The sequence below is a fragment of the Haplochromis burtoni genome, unplaced genomic scaffold (genome assembly GCF_018398535.1).
Source record: "Haplochromis burtoni strain Fernald_Lab_line unplaced genomic scaffold, NCSU_Asbu1 Contig_349, whole genome shotgun sequence".
NCBI lineage: Eukaryota > Metazoa > Chordata > Actinopteri > Cichliformes > Cichlidae > Haplochromis > Haplochromis burtoni.
The window spans coordinates 37,886-58,074 of NW_024582710.1; the positions used below are offsets into that span (position 1 = coordinate 37,886).

A 20,189-nucleotide genomic window follows, 5' to 3' on the forward strand; every position below is an offset into this window, starting at 1 on the left:
AGCCTTTTTGGCCAGGGTGAAGGGAGTATCTGCCATCAAACAAGAAGACAGCCGCATGTAGCTATGATGATGTTTGCTAGTTCACCTTACATGCATTAATGTAATAACGTGGTTAGCCTACTCAACGTAAATTACACACGAACAACATTAAGCTACTCACGCAGAGAAGAACGGCTGCTGCTGCATCATCATCCTCATCATTTCTGCTACACTGGCAGGGCTAGGGGCCAGGACTCTCCTCTTCGGGTTTTTGGGGGATGTTGCTAACTCCGGGTCTGATAACAGGCACCACACCCGCAGTAGATGTGCTCGGTGTGAGGTCTCGCACTCTCTTTATTGTTTTTATGTTCAGTTTCAACTGTTACGAAGTTGATGTGCAGTTAATAAGTGCAATAAATATTTATACTGGAAAAGAAAATCGTGAGAGAATCGTGATCTCAATACTAAGCCAAAAAAATCGTGATTCTCATTTTATGCAAAATCGTGCAGCCCTAGTTTCCAGCCATCCAACCTCTAATGGAGTCTATGCACTTACGCAAAATCTGTAGCTTGGAAACATCATGGGGCTTAAAGGAGATATATAACTGAATATCACCTGCATAGCAGTGATACAAAATGTCCTTAAAAGTGCTCAATAAGTGTTGAAGAGGAAGTAAATACAGTAAGAGCAATAAAGGCCCCAAAACTGAACCTTGTGGCACACCATAGGCAAGAAAAGTGTACTTAGAGGTAGCCACAGAAAAGGATCGTTCATGCAAATAGGATTCAAACCAGTCCAAAGCAGCCCGATATACCCACCCAGTGTCTCAGCCGATCTAGCAGAATATGATGGTCCACAGTATCAAAGGCGGAGGTCAGGTCCAACATCAACAGAACGGAGCATTCTCCTGCATCACATCTCATCAAAATGTCGTTGGAGACTCTAAGAAGTGTAGTTTCAGTAGAGTGAGCTCTACAAAAGCCAGATTGGAATTTATCCAGAATGCTGCATTCATCTAGAACAGCTATAAGCTGCTTAGCCACAACCTTTTCTAAAATCTTAGAAATGAACGGTAATTTTGAAATCGGTCTTTAGCTACTAAGAAGAGAAGCATCAAGCTTAGGGTTTTTAACAGTGGGTGAATGACAGCATTCTTACAATAAACAGGGACCTGACCAGAAACCAGTGAGGTATTGATAATTGTGAGCACACAGGGACCAATAGACTGAAAGACATTTTTAAACAAAGATCCAGGTAAAATATCAAGAGAGCAGGAGGACGCTTTCATTGAATTAACTAACTTGACCAGCTCAGGTAAGCACACAGGTAAAAATCTTTCTAAAATTACAGGCCTAGCTTGAGTTGGAGCAGACAAGAGAGACACAGAAGGAGAGATATTGTTCCTCACGTTACTGACTTTTTCAACGAAGAAAGAAAGAAATTTTTCACAATCTTCATTTGATGAAATTGGGACAGCAGGTGGAGCAGGAGCAACAATATCACTAATGGTGTCGAATAGTACCCTCTGCTCTTAGACACTAAGTCTGAGAAATAGGACGCCCTCGCATCTCGAACTGAAGTGTTAAAAGAGACTAAAAGGTCCTTTAAATGAAGGAGATGGACATGCAAACGCGTTTTCCTCCATAAACGCTCAACCTTACGGCAGCAACGCTTTAAGAAGCGAATGCTGTCATTTAACCAGGGAGACGACTTTGAAACCGGAGCTAGTCTAACTTTGACAGGACAAACATTGTCTAAAATACAAAGACAATGATTATTAAAAAGATTTGTTAAAAAATGAACATCGTTATAAGGAGATAAAACTAAATTAAAGGCATCGGAAAATTTAACAGCAGTAGAGGAATTTAAGATGCGCGAGCTAACCACGTGTCGAATAGGAGAGCGGGACAGATGAAAAGACAGGTTAAAAAGAAAACAACGATGGTCCGAAATAAAATGTCCTCAGTACAAATAAAATCAATGTTTAAACCTAAAGTAAAAACAAGGTCCAGTGTGTGTCCTTTGGTGTGTGTGGGACCAGACACATGCTGAGTAAAATGAAAAGAATCCATGACGCTGAGGAAACCTCTGGCAAAGAGGTCGGAGTCATCATCAACGCGTATATTAAAATCCCAGACTATAACCAGTCTGGACAGCTTCGAAGTCGAGGATAAAAAGTCACTGAACTCCTTTAAAAACATACCGTTTAGGCCAGGTGGACGATGCACTACAGCGCAGTAGAACAGTCGCTCCTTATACTGTAGATTTTTCTATAAGAAGACAATCTGACTTAGTTGAAAGTCAGGTTAAGCAAGACCTACTTAGAGTTTACAGAAGTCTTCAGGAAGAGGTTCTTATCCATGTCTGTGTGTGATTTTTAAGACATGCAGATAACACAGTAACTATTATCTCAATGAGTATAAAATGGAATTACTACTGTTTAAAGATCAAATTGGTTGCTGGGAAAGGATAAGACCTGTTACATCATGCTTTCATTTTACTGCGATGTTTTCAGTTCCTTTTAACCTGCAGTAGTTTTGAGGACTAATTATTTTGTGCGTCCTAATTTCCATCCGTGGCAGCACTTTGTACACTAAAAATAAATAATAGGATGCAGTTTCATGCACCTCCTGCTATTGAATAATGCGCTGGGCTTGCTCTGTCAGGATGTCAGTGGGTGGGGAGACATTGTGGAATAAAATATAGGTCAGCTTTTCTCCAACAGAAGATTTATGTGTTGCTCATGAACGTAGTCACTGCTGCAGTCCCAAAGTGGAGCCACAGGTCTTACAGAAGAAGGCTTAATGGCGTCTGAAATCCTTCAATTGTTTCCGCTTCCACTGACACCAATTGACATTGTCATAGCTGTGAGTGTTGCCACGGCCCACAATATCTTTTACTTTATTCAAACACTTGCAAAGGCAGAGGGAGCAGTACAGAAACACTGTTTTAATGCTAGCATGGAGAAACTTGAACAAAGTTCATAAAAACAAAAAAGAAAACCAGAGTGAAAACAGCTCAAGGAAAGAGGGCAGCAGAGTTGTTCGATACTTCGCGACCCTTGAGCCCTCACTGCTGAATTGCACCTGCCTTCCTCCCACCCTGTTGACAGCATTTAGCACCATGACAAGTATCATTTTGAGCTAAAAAGCTTCTGCTGTGGACGTAACCTCACAGCTTAGACGGTTTGGGAGTGAGACCGGAACTCTTTCTCAAAATGCAAAGTGACAGTTGAACTGGAAACGAACCCATGCTAACACAATTATTAGCATATCAGTAGAATAGAGTAGTTAGGTTTGTGGTTGAAACCTCAAACTGTTCCTGTGTGAAGTTTGCCTGCTCTCCCTGATGACCTGACTGGAAAGCAGTAGGAAATCTCCCAGTTCAATTATAACTCGCTTCAGTGACAGTGAAAGTTATAGTTTAGAATAGTTTCACTCAAATCCTGATGAGGAAGATGGGGTCATTAATTGCACCATCGGTTAATGTTGTGGGATAGAATTAAAATTCACCCCTCAAACTGCGGAGCTGGTCTTATACTCTGACAGTGCTCTCGCTGTCAGCCAAGGGCTCAGTCACGCAGGCCTAGAGACTGGTTAACCACCACCTGGTAATCTGACTGCAAGTGAAAAAAAATGCAAAAAAAATCCCTTACAGATTTCAGAATAATATTCTTCAACACAAAAACGCTGCAGAGAAGAACGGAACATGATCAAGAAATGCCAAAACCAACCCCGGACTGTTCCAAATGGAAAGACATTCAATTTCATAGAAACCATCTATGTCCACTGTGAACGACCATCTTTGAACAGAGGCGCTGGCTTACGACACCAACTGTGTCTCTATAATCCAGTTTTGAGATCATTTCCCAGACGCCTTAATGCCCACTCACACCCTGGGCCTTCTGACTTCAGGAAATCACATGATGGGGTGCGGCTAGGTTTCACAGTGAGCTCACCCGAAACCCTGGCTGACTGTGACCTACACCTATTTTCACACCTTGACTTGTGCGATAAGGTAGAGGATCAACGGGGGGTTTATGACCCTCTTGGGGAGACACTCCACCATTTGACCCTAAAACTGAAAGCTTCTCAGATAAGAGGTGAAACGTCTTCAAGTAACTTCAAGAAGTTCAGATGCCTTTTTTTCCAAGCTCCTTAGACTACGATCACCTGCATGACTGAGAACCTTCACAGACTAAACAGTGAGACTTAAATCACATCTGATGTACATCAGACTAGAGTCTGTAAGGGCAAGATGGTCTAACATGGTGTCAAGACTACATGCATACATCGTATATACACACGAGATTCTAGCGATCTCTATCTTGAGACAAGTCAGGGCAGTTTCACACTAATCAGACACCCAGCATCCCTACCTCTGCCGGGATGTTCCAGACAAGTCTCTGAGGTTGGGGTAGAGAAGGCTCCACATCACCTTTACAGTGGCCGTCCTCAGTGTAGCCTAGCTGGAAGGCATCTGTGGCCAGCGTGTACTGGAGGAAAAAATAATAGTGAAGGAAAAGATTATTGAGACTTAGTATGAGAGTTAGCACAGCCAAACTTGCAAAAATGTACCCTATTATAAAAGGGGGAAAAAGTTTTTGTTTTTTTTAATGGACGACACAAAAATAGAAGAGAGATGATGAGTGCTTGAAAACTCAGCATAAGCATTTTTTTAAGTTGCTGCTAATGCACTTGATTAACTGATTATCTACAATTGTTAACATTAAATGTTACATTTCATGACAGCCCAATTACAAAAAGACGGAACTAATGTGGCTTTTTTGGAAAAGTTGCCAGGAGGAAGTCTGTTCTCTCTAAAGAGCAGAGTTAGGTTTGCAACACTGCATCAAACAAACCACAAAATCTGTGACAAGCTGGACTTAAGCCAGAATCAACAGCGCAACACTTGGAAACCTTTTATAGACAGGAAACTACAGAAAGTCTAGAGTTTTTGGATTTTCAGACTAAACCAGATAACAATGGTAAGACCCTTGTGCATAATTCAGGCTAGCTGGCAACATCAAAGCTTAACAAATGAACTCAAGGATCGAATATTTCTTTATCACTGGCCAAAAGAAGAAACTACTTAAAGTAGAATATTTAAAATGAGCTCAGACAAACATGATGCATTCATGTGTATGTGATATACACATGAATGCACTCTATTCTTTTCAGCTGCCCGGATCATTGGCTGCAGCTAACCCTCTCTATTCCAGCACACCAACCGTCTGCACGTCCTCCTTTCACTACATCCATGAAGCTCCTCTGAGGTCCTCCTCTTCTCCTCCTGACTGGCAGCTCCATATTTAACATCCTATATTCAATGTTCCCTCTAATTTTTCACGTGTGTGAGCGAACACACAAACTCCCTGAGCGTCCCTTGGACCACTGTGAGCGACAGCAGACGTGTGCACTGTGGTCACGCCAGCATCGAATCCATCCAAGTAACATGTTTTATTCAAATAATCAAATTACAGCATTTACATTTATGTTAGACGACTTTTAATTAACTGCTTTAGCCCACTTACAAATCTTCTTCATGACCTGTGTAGCATGTTAACACTATTGGAAGTAAAAATTACTTGAACTCCAATTTTGAAAACATTACCTAAAAATGCAGCCAAGGCGTTTTTTTAAATAAACATTTCAAACTATTTACAGAACAATCAGCTGTTCTGCATCAGGTCTGATGCCACACAAATCATTTGTGCCGCTCCAAAAAATCATTCCTGTCCACTATGAGATGAAGGAGAACAACAGCCTGATACCTGCAGGCCTGACAGCAGCAGATGTGTCACTGCTGTAACACCTGTAACACTCAGCAGGCGCCTCATTGTTCTGACACACACAACATTATTGACTACACTACACACTAACTACACGCTAACTACACGCTAACTACACACTAACGACACGCTAACTACACAAGATTTGTGCTAAACGTCACAAATCTGTTACATCTCAAAACACTGCCGTCACTCCTAAAACTTCCCCCTCCCTAAACAACATGTTGCCATATCATTTTTTGATTGGTCAACATGGTACATTTTTCCACCAATAGGAAAGGCTGTGGGCTTTTTGTTTTTGTTTTTGTTCACAGGCTTTCCTGCGTTTTCCTTATAAAACGCCGTTTTTACCGTTTCTTCCCGCAGTAAATATAAACAACGACAGTATTCAGGAAGAAAACCAAACATTGCAGATATTTTATCATAACTCTGGTTTTACGTGGCCGATCAACACAGTTTAAAAACTGCTATAAAGTCCACACTTTCTCCGTCAGTTGTTCCGTCTGCCCTGCTCACATCTCCAATGGTTGTACACGTTGTCATTAACGTGGCTTCACTCCACATCAGCCGCTTTGCTAAAACACTGGTGTCGGCACATAAGGACGCTGTCATAGCCGGTCAACCACGCTGATTAGCTGCGTATATGCGAATGTGAATCACATCATTGGCTGCACTATGGGATAAGGTGGCATCGTTCTGATCCCATACAGGAGCAGTCACTCACTGACTAACACTGCAAAACAGGATTTTTAAAGTTTTAACTTTAATTTCAGTTCAGGTTAGATTTTTTTTTGTGCGCAGAGAGCGTGCCAGCACTGCGCAATCAGAGGGTAGCTTAGAGGGAACATTGCTTATATCTGATATATCCACCATCTCTCCCCTGCACATGTCCAAAGCATCTCAGCCTTTCCTCCAAAATGCTCGACCCAAGCGGTTCCTCTGACGTACTCATTTCTAAATCTGTCCAATGAAAATTCCTCTTTTGGCACCCCATCATACGCTTTCTCAGTGCAGCTCCTTCTGACATTCTCCACCATCCACCATCAAACGTGCAGTTTAAGGTGCTCTTTCTCAGCGTGAAACCATACTGCTGCCTAAAGATTATCTCTGCTCTCCTCTCTTCTTAACCCAGGGTTAGAAATATTCATTCTTAAACATCATCATGTAACTGAAACACAGATTTCTGCAGTCTTAGTAGTTTTGCTTCTTATATCAAGTCAAATTAACAAATGCTGCTAATATTATCAGATAGCATGTTTTAGTCTTGCTTTTATCTCACTGTGGTAAAAATGGTGGGTGTTGAAGGCCATTAGTTCAAGTCTGATTGTGTCCCTGTAAGTGTCACTTCCTCTTTGCTGTGCTTTCTAAGATATTACTGTAACACAATCAGATTCTTTTAACACAGCCAGTTCCTGGAACTGGCTCCATCTGGAACTTTCAACTTGCAGCTGTGCTATCCCTGTGTGATAAATGCATGTCAGCACAAATTCAGAAATAAGACCAAGGATCACCTCCCAAAGGTGCGCTACAGTTGGTGCATCAGCCCAGGAGTGCTCTGCATTCAGCCCACTCTTCCCATTCTTGTAGATCACAACGGAGAAGGATTTATCAAACCACCTGGGAGAGGAGAGAAGATAAAGCACAAAAGGAGATGCGTGTTGCCACAGCTTGTGTAAAGGACACCCAAGTCGAGTCGCAGATGCAGAAATAAGAATCCTGGCTTTAGACCAGACAAAACAGATTGGAACAGGGCAGGTCTATAACCAGTGTCACAACAATTCTTAAAACGCATTTAGTTTAGACGACTACCCTGTGAGACAAACCGCTCCACGCACCATCCCCCACACAGAAAGCTTTAAATCTGTCAATCCTTTCTGTCAAGGTTTCCTGTGTGGAGTCCAAATCAGCCTCAGGTGTCTGTTTGGTGTCTGTAGCTGAATTTCAATGAAGAAAGTAAAGGATTAAATAAAGGATTCATCACAATCCTTTATTTTTACATGTCTGATAGTGGTTTTTGTCACCATCACAAACCAAAGGAGAATCCTTGGCAGCCTGAGGCCTGTGAGAAGTGGAGTAATCACAGACATGTTGCTGCGGAGGAATGTTTCTGTGACCTCAGTCCTGAACTCCTAGTAATGCATATTTATTCTCCAGAGATTATTACTGTTAGCATCACAAGTTTTTTGCCAGGTGTGACTCACTGAGCAGCTGAAATCACGTTACACTGTTTTGAAAGAAAGATGACTAGATACACATAGCAGCTGACAGCATCTGTCATAAGACAACAAAAGCTAAACATTAGAAACTGATTACTAGGGCTGGGCCATATCATACCGTTCACGGTAATACCGGTGTAATGTCGGGCAACGATAGGAAAATGAAATATGGCGATAGACTATGGGTAAAACGCGCACGCACAGTGCCTTTGTTTACATACGTACATGGCGGCGACGCAGAACGAGAAGAGCGAAAGCGGATCGTTGAATGAAACGGATGAACCAGAGTTGGTTTGTAAAAATGCTGCAACTTCAGTGGTGTGGAACTGGTTCAGCTTTCCCCCGTCAGATACACAACAAAGCGCTATTTTTGGTAGAGCATGCTAGCGGGCCGTCGTTATTACCGTGTTGTTTGGAAAATACAGCACACTTAAAATCAATCCTTTGAGTTCTCTGAAAATCGACAGAGCCCCTTATAACCCCGTGTGCCTTATGTATGAACTCTGGTTGTGTTTACTGACCTCGAAACGATTTCATGTACACGGCGCTCGAAAATCTGTCAAATGTTTGCTAAGCTACGAAGCCGCACCGCTTGATGGATTGTGGGAGCATTACGGCTATCGTAGGCGGAGCCTCGCGGAGTGATACGTACTGTGCTTCAACATAATATTACCGTATTGTGTGTGTATAAGCTCTTTTTAAGTTTTGTGGATATTTTACATGGTTATGCTGAGGATATGTCGGCCAGTTTCCACTGGAAACGCCTTTTGGTTAAACTGTCAGACAGGAATTTGCACTGTTACATGTTTATATAACTTTAATGCAGATAAAAAACAGCTGCTTGTTTAAGTGAAAATACATTGATAGGGCAAAAAAACCAACAAAGTTGTGGAGTTGTAAAGTATTTTGTCTAGTGTCAATTATATCGTCAGTTATATCGTTATCACAAATTTTCAAATGTATATCGTGATAAATATTTTTGGTCATATCGCCCTGCTCTACTGATTACTATATTTTTGTTTCACTTCACTAATCTCCTGCCATCCTGTGTACTACTCTGTTGGTATTTCAGGTGAAACCAGCCATTATTATGTACAAATCTTGCCACGCTAACCAGTTTGTTTTTGACACGATTGAATGAACTGACAAAAGACACCAAAGCAAAGCATAAAAAAGTGTCTAGCACAGGTGGAGATGTTTGGTGTGTGTGTGCAGGCATCCGTGGAGTACTCTTCCACTCTTACAATCTGAGCTCAATAGTTTAGTAAGTTCAGTCCATTTTTTGCAGTATTTATCAAATTTGTCCCTATTAAGTGTCCAAATCAAAACAACAGTCACCTCATGGCACTTTATACTGCGAGGGAAAGCCCCTACAAGAAAGTCCAATGATATGAGCTTATGAGCTAGCACTTGGCAACAGTGGGAACACTCTCCCCCTGCAACTAAGGCATGGGGTGTTAAGGGTCATGTGACTCAGCCCTAACTATATGCTTTATAAAAATGGAAAGTTTAAACCTAATCTTAAATGCAGAGAAAGTGTCCGTCTCACTAATCCAAACTTGGAGCTGAAGAGGGGCCTAAAGGCTGAAGGTGCTACCTCATCCTACTTTTAAATATCCTCGGAGGCACTGAGTGAAGTACTTGTTTGGAGTAACATGGTACTTTCAGGTCTTTACAATAAGATGGACCACGATTAGCCAAGATCTTATATGCATGGAGATAAAGATCATTTTTTCTATGTGGAAAACATCAGCATCACATTACATCATTCTTACATGGACGGACTATGAAGTGATCAGTTGCCACAGGATTCCCAGAGCATTCCCTTGGGTATGTATCCTACTCGAAGTGGTGATGTGATGAAGTATCTTTTGTCTCCATGATGAACCAAATAATGCTACAAATCTACCTTCACTTTCCAATTTTTATACAATGCTTACTGCAGTTGGTCTCTTGAAGGCACCAAACACCGTTTTAAATATACCAGATCCATAAAACCCCTCCCCACACAGGTTCCTTAGTGACCTCCTCACCTGTCATAACATTTCCCATGAAGCAGAGACTTGGCGTAGCTGTCCAAGTTCCCCTCTGGGTCATCTCCCCTCATGCCTTGCTCCTCGTCATCCAAGGTTACAAAGAAGGCCGCCCTCTCAATGGTATCCAGCGATCTCTTGTTGACCCCAGAGCTGAAGTACTGCTTCCTCATCTGAGCCCAAGGGATTCTGGGAGGAGATGACATGTATATATTATAAATCATTGCTTTGCTCACGGGTCTGTACTCACAGTCAGCAAGTCTTTTTGCACAATTGTCCTAAAACAAAGTACTAAAAGAGCCTCGGAAGTGGAGAAAGTTCACAGAAGGCTCAACTCAGCGGAAACTGCAGACGCTCCATAACAATCATGAGAAAACGTACTTCACTAAACACTGCATCCTTCTCAAGTACTTAGTCCACTCTAAGATAACTTAAGACAATCTGAAAACTCACAAAACATCAAACTATTGTTCCCATCAAGCAGACTGAAGCTTCCAACAAAGTTTCCACACAGTCAAAGACATCAGCATGTGCTGCAAATGTCAAAATCAGATGACAGTTCTTGGACAAAAGCCCAGTGATGTTTTCTAAGATCTCGTACTGTGTCCGATTTGCTGGTCGGCTCACTGCTTTAGTAATACACACAGCTTGACGGAAGGGCCATTAATGCAAAGGCTCATTGGACTGTTCCTGCTAAGCACGTTGGTGGCACTTTTCACACTTTGTTTGCTTTAAGCCGTGCATAATGTGCAGGCAGCACAATATCCAGACTGTAGTTCTGATGTCATTTCCATCTTTTTGTAAATTATGCACAATACTGATCATACCAGAAAACAAACCAGCACGAGACTAGTAACAGGATGGGAGCGCCTGCTAAAGACACCCAGTCTTAAACAGATTTAACATACACAACAATATTTAGCTTTAATCACAACAGGGAATCCTGAAGAGAGGGAGACGTGCATATATGCCAAGTCTTAATGGCCTTTGGAGAAAAGCGCAATTGAAAGTTAAATCATGTGAGCTTATCAAAGAAAATCAGTATGCATAGATTTCTATCAGTGAGGGCATTAAGAAACAACACACTGACATGTGGGTGTTTCGTGTGGTTTTTTTTCCACATGTCAAAGGCAAACAGTTCACCAGCACACTTATTTCTCATGATTGCCAGCACAAACACACGTAGGCTATGACTGAACAAAGGCACATGTCCTCATTTCCTTCACAATCATGAGTTGGGTTTGCCAAAATTCAGCATCCTATCACAACACCATGTCTCATAGGATCCTAACAATCCATTTGCTGATACACGTTAGTTTTTGCACTCTCTCCTTCTTGTTTTTGTTTTTGTTATGCTTCTACATCTTAGGAAAACAATCTAGACGTGTGTACAACAGACAGTACAAATACAAACATGCATAAACTTGAAGAGCTGATCCCTACATTTCTTTTCTTCATCGGTTCTTCTAGCCAAAATTTATTTACACTTACTGTTCACATGATTAATTTCCACTGTTTTGCTTTCAATCATTTCAGTGAAGCCAACCCAAACTTTTCCCCTAGGTTTTGAGGAATTAAGAGAGCAGAGTTAGAAACCTTCACACTCAACTAAAGAGGCCCACAGCCAGGAAAACGAGCAGGTGGCTGAATATCCCACTTCTTTGCTTTAATAAACCCCTGGCTTGCTTTGGCTGTATGCTTTGGCTCACTGTCCATCTGTATGATGAAACACCATCTAATCAATTTGACTGCTTTTAACTGGATTTGAGCAGAGAGTCTCCGAACACCTCAAAATTCATGAATGCCAGTGGCAGCCGTGCAAGCCCAAACCATCACGCAGTTTTATAGATGATGCGGTGTGCTTTGGAGTTTTCCAATCTATTCTTGAGGCTTTACTTTCATGCAGTCTTCTCTTTATGGTAGACTCGGATATCGATTACACATGAAAAAAACTACAGTAAAATAATCACATCGTGATGCCTCTGCCTTTGTAAATGGAGGGACAGTAACTGTGTGTAAAACCTGCAGACAGTCAGAGTAACAGTATTTTGTCTCTATCTACCATTCTGCAATTCATCTCATGTAAACAATAACGTGGCCACAGCGTGACGTGAAAAAGGCTCATACCTTTGACGTTGCATGACCAACTCTGTATTCCTCATCCACACGGAAACGCAAAAAAGGAGTTTAAAAAAATCTCAGTTTTCGGTGATTCCAAACGCCATTTACGTGGACGAAACAGCTGCGTTTTCAAAAATCCCCATGTAGGTGCGGACGCAGCGTAAAAGGGTTTATTTTATTACTACCTGTAATTTACTGCAGATTACTTGTATTTGCTTAATTGTTTACTAAATGTTTGAGGTGTTAAATAAACCGCAATGGAGCAAAATATGGGCGTGTGTGGTTGGAGGATGCGTGCGTGCGTGTGCACGTGCGAGAAGGGGGGGGGGGCGCAAACATTTTTCTTGTAAAACAAGGGGGCCCAGCAAAAAAGTTTGGGAACCACTGGTATAACTAATCATATGTATCAGTAAAGAGCTCTGATTAGCATATTATGGTGCCATCCAGTGGTCGCGCTGTAGCTGCCTCTGAGCAACCTGCTAAATATAAAGACAGCAGGTTCAAACAGCTTTATACAAACTGGCTGCGTTTCAGTAAAGAAATAAAAAAAAATGTAATTATTTTATTTTAATGAAAGAAAATAGTTTATTTTAACCTTAAAAGGTTTATTCAGTTTTAAAGAACCTCTTATCAATAAACCTTAAATACAGACTAGAACCTGTTCATATTTCTCCCAAATATTTCAGTTAGTCAAGTTAGAAAATGTATCAAAATTGCCTACTATAGCCTGTATATAAAAAGGGATAAAAAGGCATGTGACGTCACCCGCTTTCCCCCCGACATTTAGAAAATTCAAACAGCAGCACACTGTGCCATGTCAAATTTTTGGAGCCAGTTGTAAGCATATCAGGATGATAGGGGGCTGCCACTTTGTACGCACCTGTCTCCAGCAGTGAGAGCTCCCAGCTTCTCCTCTCCAGGAAGCGGGGGTGAAGCGTCATCCAGGATTCTCTGGATCTGGTCTTCAATCTCCCTGGGGGACAGCAGGCGGCCTGCCCGGTACACCCACAGGCGAAAATAGCGCCCCCTGTGGTACACTGCTACAAACTCGCTGTCTAGCCAGTGCTGGAGCACATCTGTGAAAAAGAGTAGGGCCGTGCCAAATTATACAGTCTGCAACAACAATAAGATATAACCATGAGATGTGTTCACATTGCCTAAAGTGTGTAAAAAGACAAGCCCGGGCATGTCTGAGTGTAAGAGCGCATCAGCCTCCGATGATAATTTAGTACCTGATAATGAACTTCAATAATGCTACTTCAATACCCTCATATCCTGAATATCCGGCTTCAGGTAATAGAAATAAAATGGGCATATAATAGAAGAATAGCAATTAATAGAATTTAGCAGAGAAACAGCTTCCCTTATTAAAGACACTGAGCGAGAGAAATACAACTGCAACAATCAAAGTGCATGTTTATGTGCTGCATCTACTCTGAGTATGTGTGTTTGGTACCAGTCTCGACTCCTGGTGTGCGCGTTGTGTTGAACATCCTCTCACACTGAGCAGCACACAGGGGGATGACGGTACCCGGAACGCGGCTCTACAGCACAAAGACACAAACACACTGGCTATTTTCCATTTGTTTTAGATGGACATTAGACCCTTAGATAACACAACCCATTCTTATTTGAATCAATGGAAATCAGCAGCCACACAACAGCCACTGACCACTAAATACAGCCTACACAGATGGCTGCACCCTTCCGTTGCTCTCGCTTTAAAGGGGAGCTGTAAAAAAGCAAGGTGGGTAGTAGACAGACGCACATCAAAGGTTCTGCAGTACCTCAGGAAACAAGAGTCACTGCCAGAATAAACTGACTATCAAAGGCATGTGCACCCATATTACACAATGGGCTGTGGACTACCTTCCAAAATTAATGATAAGTTTAGGACTTTTACCTCTCAACATTACACCTTCCCGCAGGAAAGCACCTTAATGGATAACTTTAACCCTTTAAGACCCACCATAGAACCAAGTCTGCCAGAGCATATCGTTATATTTTTACATGTAAACTGATCTCCTGCTATTTTAAAGTGGAGGTTAGTATAGTCATACACTGGTGCCCTTCCATCCACAGGAAACAACTCACTTTTATATAGGTTGAGCTTGTATCCTGAAAACTGACCAAATTGGTGAAATTCAATTCAATTTTATTAACAATTCAATCAGAGAACAGATGGGTTTGGCTGTTGGAGGGGTGCTTTACTGAGCTGTAGGTCCTAAAAGAATAAATGCCTTTTTACATGCCAGCCCAGCAATTTCCTTCATCACCACGAAGGAAAAGAAGTCTGTGTGTGTCCGAGTTCGGTTATGTTTTGTGTCACAGGTTAACCTGCTTATACAGAGACCCCCAGTATGGGCTACTCCAGAGCCTTTTCAACAGAGATAGAAACGACAGGGAGCAGGCACATCTAGTACACGTAGAGGTGCCGCAAAACCCCACAGAGCTCAGCAGCCAGCGCAACAAATTCTGGATCCTTGGCTTTTAGTTAGCAGTTAGCAGCTGTTTCTGCTGTGAAGGGGCCTTTATGTTTTTTGTGTGTTTGTTTTATTTTGTTCTGCTTTGTCCTGTTGTACTTGCAATGGCGTTTTTTGTTTCTGTTTCTTGTTTTTGTACTTGTCCTGAGGGATAGGGCTACTATGTGGTACGGGTAGGGGGGTAAACTGCTTAACGCAATTACAAGATATGTGAGTGTGTCATTATTCTGTTATTTCTGTTCCTTCCTATCCCACGCAAAGCCACCTGGGTTGGCTGGAAGACTGTTTACTTAGCCTGGCTGGGCCAAGGACACTCTCTCAGCTAAACTCAGGATACACACTAGCGTGCGCTGTCTACACCGGCTCTCCCTCACCCTTTACTCACCCCTGTTGCTTATCTTGTGTGTCTGTGGTGTACTGACAGTCATGTGCTTTTTGTGCTGGGGTGTTTTTTTCTGTTCTCAAACTGTTCTCCCATTAGGAGCTCAGTCTGAGTGGATGTTTTTCCCCTCCTCTCACCTCATGTTGTGTATTTTCGTTGTTTTTTTCCCCACCAGTCTCTCTCTCTGACATGTCTCCCTAATGTAATGTTTGTGTAAAGTATGTTTGGTCATAGGGTTTCTTTGCATGTGCCGTTTAGCATGCTGCCTGCTGTAACCCATAATTTCCTTCGGGATTAAAGTATTTCTGATTCTGATTCAGTTCAAACAGTCATTGTGAAACCTACTTGTTTGTTGTTTAACAATTCTGTGTGCATCTGTTTTTCTTTGTTACTTCAATTTAATAAAAATATCTTTGAGAAAAAAAACTTGACTTTTATTCTGATCAGTCCAATTACATCTGAGACCATGAGTTTAAAAGCAATGCCACAATATTAATGGAATATTTCCATTGAATCCCTCTGTATTAAAACTGAATCTGAACTTTGAATACATTCTGGTCAACATAATAAAACAGGAGCTCATCATTTCAGCCTGAGAGACACCGACCTTTTTAAGATTACTGATGCAAACTTCTGACAGTGATAGGTATCATCAGAAATGTTATTTTTATTAATTTTAAAAACAAACAGCGCAACAGACGCAAACCCACTCCATCGCATTATTTTTCCAATCTGCAGAAATGTGTGCAGCCTCACCGGCTTCAGTTCCTCCCGGTTCACCTTGCGGCGGTAGAGCAGCAGGGCAGTGATCGTGTTCCCTGCCCTGGCCGCCTGCACTGAGGTTGGTGTCACGTACAGAAAATCCTGGAAGGACCACACAAGGGATAGATTTTAAAAAAAGACAACTATCAGAAGATTTTTGATTTAGAACCAGAGGAAGGAGAATGAAATGTTGGATGATTCCCTCGTCTCTCTAAAAACACAGCCAACAAGATAAGGCTAAAAGGTTGAGCTGGACTGACAGGAGGCTCAGGTTTAAAAATGACAACAGGATATGAGGTGTAGATTTAAGCAAGTAAAGACGGGTAAAGAAAATAAAACATTCTGACTTTAATATAACTCCTAACCTTAGCTCAGAATGTAAACATGTAATTGTATAAAGAAGCAGTGGTTACCATTCCATAGTAGTTACTGTTGACCATAATGGGACCTCGGCTCCTTAAATAGACGTATTCCTCCCACCAGTCACTCACCTAGAGCCAAAACAGGAATCTAAAGTCTTTGTTCTTTTCAAACCAGGAGCACAAAGCATGAGGATTAAAATTTGCAAAATGTATTGCTTTACAGTTGCAAGCTTTATAAGAAAACTTGCAAATAAAAAGGGATAAATTACATTATGCATCCGCTGTGTCAGTAAGGGCACACTGACCGTGCACCACAGAGCAGTGACTCAAACCTGTAACAGTCAAACTCAGCACCCGAACAAGACGCAGCTCCTCAAGTTTAAAAAGTTCAAACACCAGGACGTGAGGACGTATTGTAGTAATAACAGAGGTCGTGACGATTTACAAGGAGGACAACAACAACAATTTGCTTTTTAAATAAGTACTGCGTCACTTCTGTCCGTTGTCACTCACAGATTACAGAGCTGGCAAAAGAACGTTTACTCAAGTAAAAGTTTACTGTGCCCAAGCGTTTGAAGTACTTTCATTAATAAAAATGCAAATACTGAACTTATGCGTTACAGTTCTCCCTCGCTATATCGCGGTTCACCTTTCGCAGATTTAAAAAAAAAAAAAATTATTTATTTATTTATTTTTTTAAATACAGCACATTGTGTTCTGCGTCCTGATTGGCTGTAGATCATTGTCAAACAATCTCGTGCCATGTTTCCTGTACAGTAAAGAATGCATTCAGCTTGTTAAATGTACATAAATCTTGGATCGCCAGCAGTGTGACTCTAAGTGCAGTACTGTATGTTTATAAGCTTTCTCCCCAACAAACACAACAATGTTGATGAAACGTTGCCACCTGCGTGGTTTGAACTTTGAGAGTTTAAACAAGAGAGAAAAGTGTGAAAGTGTATAAAGTGTGTAGTGAGGGGTTTACAGCCTTAAAACATCTATAATAATTGTAAAAAATAAAGTTGGCTACTTCGCAGATTTCACCTATCGTGGGTTATTTTTAAAACATAACCCCGGTGATGAATGAGGGACCGCTGTATATGCTTTAAATAATCATTAAGAAGATGCTATACTTTTCTGCACTACCAGGCGAGCACAGGAAACATTTGTGGCACCTTCACATTAATATGAAGGCTGTGAAGCGACTCACTGTGAGTGACACAAAGTGTTTGTCAAAACTGCAGCAGAACCACCACAAACACATTTAACTCATTCAAAGCTCAGAGCCGGAAGCTTCAGGATCAAAGCAGCTAAATGATGGGCATGTCCTGTGACCTGATGAAGCTGTTAACAACCTGGAGAAATGATGAAAATAACCGACATTTGTGTTGTTATATAAACCTGCTGCACCTGCTCTGGCAAGGTTAAAAAAAAAAAAAGCAGCCATGCACAAATTCATTTTCATGAAATTATTGGGGAAATTGTAAAGTTTAGTAATTTGTTTAATTATAAAAATGATATTATGCACTGAAGAAAATTGGTTTTTGTTTGTATACAGAGTCAATTCATTTAGTTTGGACAAAGGTCAGCGTGTGTTGCCCTTGAGCATGAGTAACTCAGGGTTAGTCAATGACCCATACACCCTCCTGTACCCCTCGCTGTCAGCTGCACTGGGTGTACTTCCTGCTGAATACCTACATAGTTGGTGGCCCACAGAGCTTTAAGTTTCAGGTAGCGTTGGAGGCGGTTCCCCAGATTCGACTCAAACTCATTGGCCAGGTCTGACATGCGTTTAAACTCCGGGTCCGTCAGCAGAGGGCGCACCGACTCCAAGTACTGATAACAGCAAACATTCAGGCAGCGTTAATCTGATTCTTGAACACAAGATGATAAGGATAAGGATGGGGAGAGAAAACAAAATGTGCCACCATGTGTTCAGGTGTATGTTCACACTCACCCTGCTCACGGTGTCTTGGATGGCTGGAACGGGGAGGTGAGGTAGAGACGACTGATAGCTGTACAGCAAAGGCTTCCTGCTTGACAGCAACCTCACCAGAGGCTGAAAGAAACGGAGGTCAAAGAGGGGAGACAGTTTTAGACGGTCATTACAGACAGCGTGCTTTCAATAAGAAAATGTAATCTTATCCCTAAAAGAGATTTTCTACCTTTTACAACAAAAACCCTCAGTCTTTGACTATTAGAGAGGGCTAGGTGCGATCTTTATCACAGGAGGAGGTTTATGACAATGAAAATAAAGTTTCTTTAAAGTAAAGCTCCCTTTCAAAGTTCTCTTCCAGCTAGGAGGCAGATACTGCTCCGATCCAAGACTGAAAAACTGGAGCTGTTTATTTAATAATCATGATTTTCAAAACCAGACTCCATGGACCAATCCTCCAAGATCAGATGAACATTCCTACTTCCAAGCAAAACTCACGCTTAAGTGAGTATTAAGTGTTGCTGTAAATCATCACCAGCAGTAGTTGAATTTTTTCTCCCAGTCAGGGCTCTGCAGGCTTGACAGTGTGTGCTGCCATCTACTGTAGATAACAGACGAGCTCAGAAGCTCGAACAAGCCCCACTTAAAAGGAATTAAACTACAAGAATGAGGCAAAGCAAACAATCCAGTGAGACTGTTACTCTTTCAAATCAGAGAAACATGTTTAAAACAGCTTTACATCATTTCATGTTTGCAGCATTTTTGGACGTGTTATGTGCTTCAAAAGAAAAAACCCACACAACACTATAACATGGAACCATTCAGCCTAAAAATAATCAATGTGCTTTTGGTTCATGTTATCCAACATAAATATTACACTCAGTCCAGGAAAAAATTTATGCAATAACTCCTCGAGTCCAACACACGCACACAGCAGCCTCTGGAGGAAGCTGTGGGACTGAGCAGGAACGTGGCTTACCACCCAGACTTTGGTGGTGTTAGACATCCGGCCGTGCTTTTCAAACATCCACTGGTGGTAGGACAGCAGCAGTTTGAGGCAGAACCTGAGGGCGAGGATGAGGGAGAGCCACAGCAGAGTGCTGAAGACCAGCGCCGACACCATAGTCTGGCCCTGGGCACTGAGGGACATGTGGAGACTGCACAGAGGGAGTGAGATCGCTTTAATGATGCGAGCAGCTACAAGGAAACTTTTTCAATACACAATAAATAATACAATCTTCAGGAAACTGGGAGGAACAGTCTTGATAAATGACCTTTTTAAGAGATTTCCCGTTGCTCTGTTTGTTACTTTAACAAAGCAATGGGACATCTCCCATATCTGATAAAATAACTAAAAAAGACAATTTTTGTAATTTTGCCTCTACACACCACCATGGTAATTTACAGCCATATTTATCGGCAACACTCAGAGTCCAGCCCAGAGAGGCTCAGATATAACCAGACAACTGCCTGGTAATCAGTTTCAAATGTGAGGTAATAAGCAGTATTATCTGATTACAGCTACACTAAACACCGATCGGAAGTATTTTTATCTACAGCTAAGAACTGATGCAAAAATAGACTTCAGTGTTAGTGACCAAGACAGCAGCTTTTAGATTCCAGTGGCTCCAAAAACTGCTGCCTTTGACAGGTTAACACAAAATTATAGAATAAATAAATAAATCTGTTCTTGAAAAATGCAGTTCTCCCCGAATAATCTGTTACTTTAGCAAAACTGAGAAAGTGTGCATTTCACTCACATAGCTCATGTTTAATCTCATCGTGAGGCTTCTGACAGTATAAAAATACAACAGCAACACCTAGTGGGCCACTGAGGAAGTGAACTGTGCATAGTATTAAAAACAATAAGATGTTAGGATATTAGATGTTATGATATTAGATTGCATTTAAAAAGTAATAAACTCATAATGAAGGCAACAAGCATGGGCAGTTCAGTTTGTTTTTCTGTAGTCTAGTACTGCACTAGTACAGCTTGGTAATCAGGAAAGTGAGTTTTGACTCTCCTGGGAAACCTCGGTTCCTAGCGTTCAGGTGGATGTAACTGAGACTAGGGCTGGGCCATATTATACCGTTCACGGTAATACCGGTATAATGTTAGGCAA

General features: G+C 41.6%; 1 protein-coding gene across 1 annotated transcript in view; it reads right to left on the minus strand.

Moving 5' to 3' along the window:
- LOC102294223 (carnitine O-palmitoyltransferase 1, liver isoform) overlaps positions 1 to 20,189 on the minus strand; it is a 63,764-nt gene that overhangs the window by 30,706 nt on the left and 12,869 nt on the right. Inside the window, exons 4-13 of the mRNA XM_005942975.3 lie at positions 19,046 to 19,223; positions 18,088 to 18,189; positions 17,829 to 17,966; positions 16,182 to 16,259; positions 15,763 to 15,870; positions 13,598 to 13,685; positions 13,022 to 13,217; positions 10,021 to 10,209; positions 7,283 to 7,388; positions 4,359 to 4,475 (exon numbers count right to left, since the gene is read on the minus strand). Of these exons, the coding sequence (XP_005943037.1) occupies positions 4,359 to 4,475; positions 7,283 to 7,388; positions 10,021 to 10,209; positions 13,022 to 13,217; positions 13,598 to 13,685; positions 15,763 to 15,870; positions 16,182 to 16,259; positions 17,829 to 17,966; positions 18,088 to 18,189; positions 19,046 to 19,223 (1,300 nt within the window). The remainder of the gene's footprint in view (positions 1 to 4,358; positions 4,476 to 7,282; positions 7,389 to 10,020; positions 10,210 to 13,021; positions 13,218 to 13,597; positions 13,686 to 15,762; positions 15,871 to 16,181; positions 16,260 to 17,828; positions 17,967 to 18,087; positions 18,190 to 19,045; positions 19,224 to 20,189) is intronic.